Source organism: Mastomys coucha, unplaced genomic scaffold, assembly GCF_008632895.1.
Source record: "Mastomys coucha isolate ucsf_1 unplaced genomic scaffold, UCSF_Mcou_1 pScaffold20, whole genome shotgun sequence".
Taxonomy (NCBI): domain Eukaryota; kingdom Metazoa; phylum Chordata; class Mammalia; order Rodentia; family Muridae; genus Mastomys; species Mastomys coucha.
Genome location: NW_022196903.1, coordinates 64,435,109 through 64,446,430, shown reverse-complemented (window position 1 = coordinate 64,446,430; position 11,322 = coordinate 64,435,109). Strand labels below are relative to the sequence as shown.

At 43.4% G+C, this 11,322-nt stretch overlaps 1 protein-coding gene across 2 annotated transcripts in view; it reads right to left on the bottom strand.

The window, feature by feature from the left end:
* Positions 1-3,070, bottom strand: part of Eif2ak3 (eukaryotic translation initiation factor 2 alpha kinase 3) — a 64,141-nt gene extending 61,071 nt beyond the window's left edge. For both annotated transcript variants that reach the window (XM_031382114.1, XM_031382115.1), the window contains exon 1: positions 2,564-3,070. In XM_031382114.1, coding sequence (XP_031237974.1) covers positions 2,564-2,859 — 296 coding nt within the window. In that variant the 5' untranslated portion in view covers positions 2,860-3,070. The remainder of the gene's footprint in view (positions 1-2,563) is intronic.
* Between the last annotated feature and the right edge of the window lie 8,252 nt (positions 3,071-11,322).

Here is an 11,322-nt window from a genome sequence, read left to right as displayed (position 1 = left end):
CTCCCTGCGCACTTCCTCTATTTACACTTGCGTCTGAGCAGGAAGTGGTCCTCCTGATTGACAAGCAGACAGATCCTCTGCTGCTCTTTGTCACCCAGAACTCACAGCAAGCCTCCTACCTTTGCCTCCTAGGTGCTGGGATTACAAGCAAGAGCCAAGAGCCACCTCGCAGGGCTTTCCTCTATCTTATCCTTTCTTTCTTTCATGTCCAGCCTGTCCATACAGGCTTCCTCCTGGCAGACTATCAGTGAAGGAAGTCGGGAGTGACTCAGAAAGAGTAATCCTTTCTCTCTGCAACTGACTTCTCTGGTTTACTGAAACTGTTAAGTGTGCTCATCACCAAATTTTTCCAGACTCAGTCCTATACTCCAACCTAGTCGGTTATGTTGCTGCTTTCTGAAAGATTCCTGGGGTTTTCCTGTGGGGACCTTTCCCCTTATCATTGTAGCTATCTGTCTGTCTTCCCTTTAGCTGAAGTCTTTCATTTTGACCTTCTCGACAAGCATCAATCTGGATGACCTACATCTCTGAGGCATCAGAACCAACATCCCTTTCCTTTTCTTCCCAGATTCTCTAAACCTCTGGATGTTCCTGTTTGTTATCACTTTCTGGTCACCAACTCTTGATCTTTTTACAGGTGTATCAAGAGATGAAGAACCAACTCACTTGCTAGGAACTAAGATTTTGCTTCAACTATCTCTCATATTAGTCCCGTGTAATGGAATATAATACTAGTATCCTTACCTCAAGTTTCAGTAAACCTTGTCGATAGAGAAATAGACCTGACCATTCAAGATTAAGATTCTCAAACTAGTATGCTTATAAATCATATGGTGATCTATTACAAAGCAGATGCTTAGTAAGTTGGGAGGTACTTGATTCTGAAGGTCTAACTGGTTTCCAAGTGAATGCTGTTAGGATAGGAACACACACACACACACACACACACACACACCAAAATAGTCTCAATATAATTTGCAACCCCCATTCTTCTTGCTGTCTTAAGTCCACCTTCTATCATACTTCTACCCATTTTTAACTTTTTTTTTCTTTTTTTGAGACAGGGTTTCTCTGTGTAGCCCTCGCTGTCCTGGAACTCACTCTGTAGACCAGGCTGGCCTCAAACTCAGAAATCCGCCTGCCTTTGCCTCCCAAGTGCTGGGATTAAAGGCATGCGCCACCACCACCTGGCAATTCTACCCATTTCTGAGAACCAAATCATGCTGTCACAGCAAATTCTTACCCACAAACCTACCTCACCCGTCTGCCCTACACAGCGCATACCAGAAAACTGTGGCTCATCCATGACAATTCCTTTCCAACTGTTTTCTAAGTTCATTTGAACTGTCCTACAGTTAAGACCTTCTGCTTCATCCTGACTGCTGGACTGCATATTCCTTCCAAGGACAGGGACTTCCTGCTCTACCTCCATAACCCCAGTGGTAACCCCAGTCAGTGAACCTTGGGCTCTGCTCAGTTTTAGTAAGTCCCTGCTGCTGCAGGTGTGTGTTCTAAGGAAAACAAAATAGTTCACTCTACTTCATGTAATTTACTCTGTACAGCTGGTTCACTCATCCAGAAGAGTCCACACATTAGCAAATAGATGAAAATTGTATTCTTTGTTACTTAAAAACTCTGAAATATAAGCATTCAAATGGTGTATGGAGAATTTCTGGTAATCACTGGGTAGTAGATCAAGGTTACTTGTTATAATCTAGTAACTACTATGTTACAAAGTTAGATAGGTTCTAATTTAGATGCAGCCTTAATTTACCTAATGCTTTTTTAGCATTCTTTCTATTATATAGTGCCACTTTCTCCACACGTGCTATCTGAAAAATACTTTATTAAAGTATTTTACATTCTGTGTAGACTTTGAAAATTGCTTTAAAACCTGTCTCTTGATTTTGTATAAGGCTAAGAAATAAACTATGCTAACCCCTTTTAAATATCAAAAAACTGCCAGTATAAAAGAACCCAGCCACACTCCTTAAACTTTAAGTGTGTTCAAGAGCTCTCGAGAGTGCTTGTTCAACACGCAGATTCCAGGTTCTTAGGTAGAAAAGGTCTGGTTTAGTAAAACCGGGGCGGAGCCTAGAAAACTGTCCATTTAACCAGCATCCCCCTGGTAATTCTGATGCAGGTGTTCCCGCAGATCTCAATTAGAGAAACAGAAAGTCAAAACCCTCGACCAGGAGCCACAACATACTTGTATTTGAAGAATAAAAGTAGACATCTCTTTTGAAAGTCTTTTCTCAAAACACCTGTCGCAAAAGAATCAGGACGGAACGAGTCAAATATTTGGGAGTGGGAGTGTAGAAGGGACCAGGCATATGGTTAAAGCCTGAAAACAATGAAAACGGGGAAGTGACTTTCCTCCCTAAGCCGGGTGTTGCATTCTCCAAGCATCCCTCATCCTCCTTTGAAGATGCTGTTGCCCTCCCACAGGCAGGACTAGACAGGCGCTCAGAGCGGGTCAGGAAGGCGTCGCGGCTCTCGGCTTTGTCCGCAGTCACCCGCATCCCTGCGAGAGGGTCCCCGACCCTGGTTCCCAACTTCTCACCTGCCGCGAGGCCGCAGTTCCACGTCGTCACCGGGCTCCGTCGCGCGTGATTCCTGTTCGCCAGCGGCAGCCGGCAACGCCTCGGCGTCCTCCACGGTCACTTCGGCCGTAGCCACCGCAGGCACCCGCGCGGCCGAAGTCGGGGCGGCCGCTGCCCCCAAGCCAAACGCTGTATCCGACGTGGGAGCAAGCAGGCTGCGGGCGCGCGCGACCGCCGAGATGCCCGCCGCGCAGCCCAGCAGCAGGAACAGCAGCAGCAGTAGCGCGCGCGGCCCGGGCCGGGTGGCGCGCTCCATCAGCGGCCCGCCCCACGCGCGGGCATGGAGACCCTGCGGTCGGCTCCTGCCCGTCTCCCCGCTCGGAGCCTCGGAGCACTGCGAGCGCGCACCACGGACCCCGCCGCCTCTCGACTTCACGCCGCAGCAGCAGAGCTGCCCGGCCACGTCTCAGCCACAGCCACCTGAGTGACAGCCTTGTGCAGACATCGCCCATTGAGCGAGGGTTCCGTGCGTCTGCTCTGCGATTGGCTGCGCGCCTTGCCACTCCGAGCCAGGCAGACGCATTCCTTGTTGTCAACATTATACCTACCAATCAAATTGTAGTTTTCCGCGTGGAAGTCCGGCCCTTTTCCGGAAACGATGACCAATGAGAAATGCCCCTCCCCAGCGTCTTCTTAGGTGATTGGTGAATCATTCCCGTTCCGAATGCCTTCTCTGGAACAGATTGGTTCACTCTCTGTTTGGCCTCGTCCCTCAAAGTGAGGCGCTGGAAAAGGCTTGGAGATTACTGGTGCAAGTGGATGCCCTTCAAAGGCCTGAGATAACTGCTTTTTGATTGGTTGGAAGCGGCACTTAGTACGTGGCCGATTCTGAGTGTGAAGAGGACCGTCCCCTGTGAAAGAAAGAAGAGTGGAAAGGAGTCCCGGGTGGCCGGGAGGTGGCTGATCTTAAAGGGATAGATGCTTTTGCTATTCCCAAGCCGAATTTATTTGGAAAGAAGGGATGAGGGTTGGGGGGAAGTTACTGCACAGGTTTTGTGTCCTTAGAAGTGGATAAAAGAGAGTTGTCCAATAGGCTAGGAAGGTGTTAAGAATTACAATTACAGCTTTGATATAGATGACAGTGACCTGTAAAACAGATAACCCAGCGCTCCCGGAACGCCTCTTACCAGTTTAGAAAGTAGGACCCCAGGCCTGGCGCACTTAAGTAATTTGCCCAAGGTCACACAGTCACAAAAATGTATTAAGTCTCCTGGTTGGTTTGACATGCTTTACACTGCCCTTAGGAGAAATAGAACGACAAACGGCCAAAGTGGAAAAGGTTTGAATGTTAAAATGCTCTTAAAGTAGTTGCGAATACCCTGAAGATTTCAGAGCAGGTGTGTGAGAGAGTAAGAAGTTGCCACCTTCAGCAGTGTATTCAGAACACCAACCAAGCACTGGGAAGATTTTTTAAAGATGTTGGCAGTTTGTGTATACTGGTCTCCATCTACACGAAGCACACTAAATTTCCACCCAGCTCCAATCCGTATAAACCCATTTCTCCCTTTAGTTCTTACCACATTTCTTCACTCTTCTGTACAACAAATCTCTAAAATGCCCTGTCTTCCTTTCCTCACATCTCACACACACTGCGCAGGCATTAGTACTCCTCAACTCCACCCAAATTGCTCGGATACTCTGACATGTTTTTTGATAAATTTGAAGAGGAGTCTCACTTTCGTCCCAAGTGTCCTCAACTGTGGAACTCAGCCTTTATGAAACATGTTGTCCCTTGTTTTCCTGCTTCCCTATAGAGCAGGACATGACCTTCAAGTGATCCAGTTTTGCTCAGGATGAAAGCCAAGGACCCGAAGTTCTTGTCCCGTACATTAATTCTCTAGGGTTCCCATAGCAAATTCCCTCTAGCATATGTGTTCTAGAGGCTAGAATTCCTCCATCAGGAGCCATCAGGATTGAGTTCTTCTGAGTCCCCTCTTGGCTTGTAGGTGGCCACTCTATTGCCTCTTCATATGAACTTTTCTCTGCTCATGTGGTCCCTTTTCTCTTTTTACTTACTTTTAAAGATTTTATTTTAAGCTTGTATGTATACCGATACTGTTGTGTCTGGAAGGAACTCTTTCCTTAGAGTCATCTGCTACCTGTGGCTCTGACAATCTTCCCACCTCTTGTGTGCAAAACGCTGAGCCTTGTGGGGAGATGTTTGATACAGCTATCCTATTTAGGGTTGAGGGCGACAAAGTCTCTAACTTTCTGTCTATTGTTCAGTTTTGGATCTCTTTGCTAATCACTGTTTATTGCAAGAAGGAGCTTCTCTGATGAGGGTGAGCAACGCCCCACCGATGGTATAGCAATACGTCATCAGTAGTCATAATGTCGTTATGTCCTTATAACAGAATAACAGTAGTAGGCTTGCCCGTAAGCATGGCACTATCTAGTTTCAGGTTTTCACTACAGCATCAGCATCGGCTACGGGTTCCATCTTATGGAGTAGTCCTTAAATCCAATCAAAACACTGGCGCTACTATTATGAACATGGACTCAACAGAGACTGTGACAGAAAACAAAAGACCTGCACTGGCTGGAACTAGACAAAATTCCAGCACTGACAATGGGAAGTAGGTACAAAATCCCACCCCTAAGCAAGAAACTAAAGTGCTAGGAAAGGGAAACTTAGTTTTCTCCAACGGAGTCTCACTGGGTATATCAGCCACAGTCCAGGGTGGGCCCCATGCCTATGAGTACTTACATGGTTTAGACAAGACATATGCTGGGTTTTTTGTGCTTTTTGTTTTGTTTTGGAGGGTTTTTTTGTCTTTTTTTTTTTCTTCAAGTTTGCTTGTCTGCTTTGATTTTTTGGTTTTTTTTTTCCTCCTGTTTTTGTTTTTATTTTAGAAAGAAAACATGAAGTTGGGTGAGTAGGAAGGTGAGGAGGAATTGGAATGGGGAGAATAATTATATATATATTAATGTAAATATTTTTTACTTTAATTATTTTTAATATGTGTGTGTGGGGGGGTCTCTGTTATAGGTTTGTATGTGTGAGTGCACGCAGTGCCTGTGGAGTTCATAAGGAAGCATATGATCCCCACAGCTGGAGTTACAGATGGTTCTGAGCTGCTTGATGTGAATGCTGGGGACCAAACTATTGTCCTGTGCAAGAGCAATACACCCTTTTAACACTTAGCAATCCCAGTACTTGGGAGGCAGAGGCAGGTGGATTTCTGAGTTCGCGGCCAGCCTGGTCTACAGAGTGAGTTCCAGGACAGCCAGGGCTATACAGAGAAACCCTGTCTTGAAAAACAAAAGCAAAACAAAAACAAAACAAAACAAAACAAAACACCACTTAGCAATTTTTCCCTCCTTTCTTTTTGTTCTTGGTAAGACATTAGCTATACTGGATTAGAACTCCACACTGGGGTTTCAGTTTAACTTAATCACCTCCTGGAATATCTCACCTCCAAATTGTGTTCTGGGATACCAGAGGTTAGGATTTCAACATACAGATTTAGTGGGGAGGAACAGAGTTCAGCATATACCATCTGGGCACCCTCAAGGTGTATCTCCATGTTATTCTAAGTCATATTACCTTCCCAACGAGGCACCTCCTGTTCACCTTATTTAAACTGAAATCCTTACAACCTCACTTCCTGTGCTCTTTTTCTGCTTTATTTCTCTAGGACTTTAAATGCTACATGTACTATTTTTTTAGGTCTATTGCCCACAAACCTCTATTTGCATGTAAGGTATTTGCTCATTTGCTCATCAATGCAGTTTTAAGTTCAAGTAGTTACTAAGCATTTAACAAATTTTTATCAGCTGAATCAATAAATACTCAAGGATGAAAAGGAAATAAAACAAGTTGGAAAGAAAGACTAGAGGGAGTTGTGGAAGCAATATCCTAGACTGTGTGAGGACACAGAACCAGCTCTGCTTTCCACTGTGAATGCAGAGATTAGGAGGCATCCCTGGACCAAAAAATATATATATATATTTTGAAGCATAGAGAAAGTAGATTTAAAAAAAAAAACAAACAAAAAGAAAACTCAAGCCAGTTGACTAATTACTCACTCAAAAATGTTGCCAGAATATTAACATCGGGTGAAAATGATTTGTAACAGCTTGTAACAGCCCTCTTAAAACGAGCTGGTGTCTATTTATTAGTGGAGACAGTCTTCCTGGCTTTGTAAAGTTTTCACAAAGTGATCAGGGTATGAAGAAGGCTATTAATGAAGGCTAATGAGCGGGGAGTCTGCTCCCTATCTGTAAATGATGTAAACGGTTTGTTGTTGTTCATACATTTATTTCATTGGAAGTTAGGGAGTATCTCACAGCACCTGCATACATTCATTAATAAGAATGTCACCAAAACAGCTATAGCCCTTGTTCTCTTGAAGCTTAACAGCTGTCCAGGTAGAGAGACAGACATTAGTAATTAGGCATATGCTTAATTTATTTATAAACATGAAGATAAGTGCTCTGGTGGTTGAAGTGCCATAAGAGAACAGTGATGGACAAGGCTAATAGGGATCATTTCCTTGGGACTCAGGAAAATGACAAGGAAATCTTTCCACTTTGAGAAAAGAAAACAGTCATGACTCAGAAGCAGCTGACTGGGGTAACAGTGTGAAAGGCAGGAAAGGAAGCCTGCTCATTTTAGGTTGGCATAGCTCATCATGGTGATAGGTGGAGGCTCTGAACCTGGGTCTGAATGTTTGGGGGTCATGGAAGGAAGTGAGCTCTAGGCACAATAGCTGGGCAGTGAGTCCAGGCTAGGAAAAGAAGGCATTGAAGAGTCCTGAGCCAGGGCTTCTCTGAACAATTAAGATCTAAAACAAGCTTGGTTTAAAACGTCTGTGAGATGATTTGAGATTTACAAACTGCAAACTCATTCCATTAAAAGAGAGAGAGTCTGAGTCTTTGACATCATGTCTGAGTGTAAAATAGCAAGAGCCTGCCTTTCGTGCAGTGACTAAGGAGTTTATTTTTCTCTACAGCACAACAGCCCCCACAATGATGTAGACTTGTGTTCTTTCTTTCCCTCCTTCCTGAACGACATCCTGGTTGTCACCTCACAGTCGAGGGATGGCAACTCCAGCACCAGTTCTTTACTTTCAGAGGAAAGGTCAAGAGCACGTGGCTACCTGAGTTCACCCTTAGCCAAGAACAGAAGTTCAACAAGGGAATTTATATTTGTACAGCACAGGTCAGACCATTTCCAACAGCCATGCTTAGCTTCAGGGGAAGTAGACTGCCACTCCAAGTAAAAACAGGTTTCGTCTACTGAAAGTGAAGGGAGCAATTGTTATGGGTGTTACTATCGTTAATGCAGTACACTATATCATAATTGTTGGAAGGAAACACAAGTGAATTTCAATAGAAACACACACTACAGTCTAGATACAGAGATTCAGAGCTGGTTAAGATGGCTCAGCAGGTAAAGGTAGTTGTTGCTTGCCCTCTTACCTGAGTGTGATCCCTGGGACTCACACGGCCAGGGAACAGAAAAAGAACAGAATCCTGCAAATTTTTCTTTGACCTCTACATGCATGTTTCAACAATGGTGTGTGTGTGTGTGTGTGTGTGTGTATATATACACTTGTGCACGTATGCACACACACACACACACACACAGTAAAATTTAAAATGTAAAACAACATTTTTAAAAGATAGGCATCAATCTTAAGTGTGTCTTCAGGTGCCCCGTGGTGAACCGTCTTCTTCAAGACAAAGTCTTCACTATGTAATCCAGCAGAGTGGCCTTAAACTCAGAGATTTAGTTGTCTCTGCCTCCCTGTGCTCCGGTTGAAGGGGTGCATCACTGGGTCTAGTCCTTGGTCAATTTTTCCTTCTACCTTCCTTCCAGATAATCAATGACTTGTTTCCTTTCATGACTGATTAATGCAAATTTTCTGGAATATTTAAAATAAATTACTCACAGAGCATATACTTTCTGTGTAGCTTCTTTTGCTGAAGTCTTTTGAGCCCTTGCATGTTATATGTAGCAATACTTAATTCTTTCTACTATTTGGTGGTATTTCATTACATATGTGACAGATTTATTTTTCTATTCACCCATTGATCCACATTTGTGATGTAATATTATAAATATTCACGTTCAAGTATTTGTACAGAAATACATTTGTGTTTCTCTTCATTAGGTACTCAGAGAACAACTGGGTCATATGTAGAAGTTTGTTCAAGCTTATGATAATCTAACAGCCATTTTTCTAAAGGGATTGTACCATGCATGTAACATGCCCCTAGTATTGTGTGGCTATTCCAGTAGTTCTTATCCTTGCCAGTGTTTGGTCACTGCTCATCTTTTTGAGACATTGTAGTATGTGTGTCACATTATCTCACTATGTTTTTTCTTTCAAAGCAAGTTAACCTTGATAAACACTCTGTACATGGGAACCCAGTGGCCACACTGGGCAGGGACTCAGAAGCCCTACCTACAAGGCAACCCACATCCACCACCCATTCCTAAGATCCCAAGATAGGAACAGAACATGCACCTGCCAAGAACAACACCAGAGATCAGCACCTAGAATCACCTCAGTCATCCCTACCCCACATGCCTAGACATTTGCAGAAAAAATGCAATAATTAGCAAACAAGGCAATATGCACTCACCAGACCCCAGTAAGCCTGACACAGTAGACCCTGAGGAAAGCAATATAGCTGAAACACAAGATAAGAGCTTCAAGAGCACAATTATGAATATGTTCCAGGACCTTAAACAGGATATGAATAAACCCCTTCATGAGGTCTGCGAAAACACAAACAGGGGAATGAAACAATGAAAACAGCTCAAGACATGAAAGTGGAAATAGAATCATTAAAGAAAACTTACATTAAGATAAAACCAGAAACGAAAAAGTTAGGAGTTCAAATATAAACCTCAGAGATAAGTCTCACTAACAGAATACAAAATATAGAATAGAGACTCTCAGGCATTGAAGACAATGTAGAAGAAAAGAATACCTCAGTCAAAGAAAATGTTGAATCAAAAAACAAAACAAAACAAAACAAAAAAACCCCACCAAAAACCTTGACACAAAACATCCAGGAAATACAGGACATTATTAAAAGACCAAACTTACAAATAATAGTTATAGAGAAAGGAGAGAAAAAACATGGGTCAAAGGCATAAAAATATTTTTACTAAAATCATAGAAGATAATTTCCCCAACCTAAAGAAGGAGGTGCCTATCAAGTTTCAAGAAGCACATATGGGCTGGAGAGATGGCTCAGCAGTTAAGAGCACTGACTGCTCTTCCAAAGGTCCTGAGTTCAAATTCCAGCAACCACATGGTGGCTCACAACCATCTGTAATGAGATCTAACACCCTCTTCTGGTGTGTCTGAAGACAGCTACAGTGTACTTACATATAACAATAAAATCTTAAAAAAAAAAAAAAAAAAAAAAAAAAAAAAAAAAGAAGCACATAAAACACCAAATAGCCTGGACCAGAAAAGAAATTCCCACAACACATAATAACCAAAACACAAAATGCACAGAACAAAGAAAGACATATAAAGGCAGAACCATTAGAATAATTTCTGACTTCTCAATGGAGATTCTAAAGCAAGCCATGCTTGGCAAATGTTCTACAAACTCTAGGAGACTGCAGATATCAGCCCAGGCTAGTTTACTCATAACAACTTTCAATCTCAATAGACAGACAAAACTAAATTTAGGCAGCATCTTTTTTACCAATCTAGTTCTACAGAAACATTAGAAGGAACCATACCCAAGAAAACACAAGTAATAAATAATACTAGCCCAGCAAATCAAAAGGTGGGGGGGGGCAAAGAATAACAACAGAAAAATAACAGTAATCAACAAAAACTGCTAATTGATTGCTCTCAATATTAATGGCCTCAATTCCCCAATAAAAAGACTAACTAACAGATTGGAATATTTAAGAATAGACATTGGTGCTGGGCGGTGGTGGCACATGCCTTTAATCCCAGCACTTGGGAGGCAGAGGCAGGCAGATTTCTGAGTTCGAGACCAGCCTGGTCTACAGAGTGAGTTCGAGTACAGCCAAGGCTACACAGAGAAACCCTGTCTCGAAAAAACCAATAAAATAAAATAAAAATAAAGAATAGACATTGGCTCCACTCCCAGGTGCTCTAACCCCACCCACCCACCCACCCCCGGATCAGAGGTGAGGAGGACACAACATCTGTTCCAACACTGGGAGTAATTGGAACCAGCAGGGACCAGGCACACAGGAACTCCGCCAGCCCAGTGGCTCAGGTACTTTCTGGTCTCACAACACCCAGAGGAAGCTCCACTCCCAGGCACTCTAACACGCAGGACCAGGCACACAGGAACTCTGCCAGCCCAGTGGCTCAGGTCTCTTCTGGTCTGTCTGGGCTGGTGCCCTGAGCAGACCTTGGGCACAAACTGTGCAGTCATTCCCAAAACACCCAGAGGAAGCTCCACTCCCAGGTTCTCTAACAAGCCCAGGGTCACAGGATCCCAGTATCACAGGATCACAGAGACAGCTTGACTCTGAGGAGTTCTGACACAATCAGGATCACAGGAAGGACAGGCTCCAGTCAGATTTAGCAAGGGCAGGTAGCAGTAAAGATAACCAGATGATGCAGGGCAATCGTAAGAATATAAGCAACACAAATCAAGGTTACTTGGCATCATCAGAACTCAAAACTCACACCATTGCAAGTCCTGGACACACCATCACACTGGAAAAGCAAGATTCAGATCTAAAATCACTTCTCATGATGAT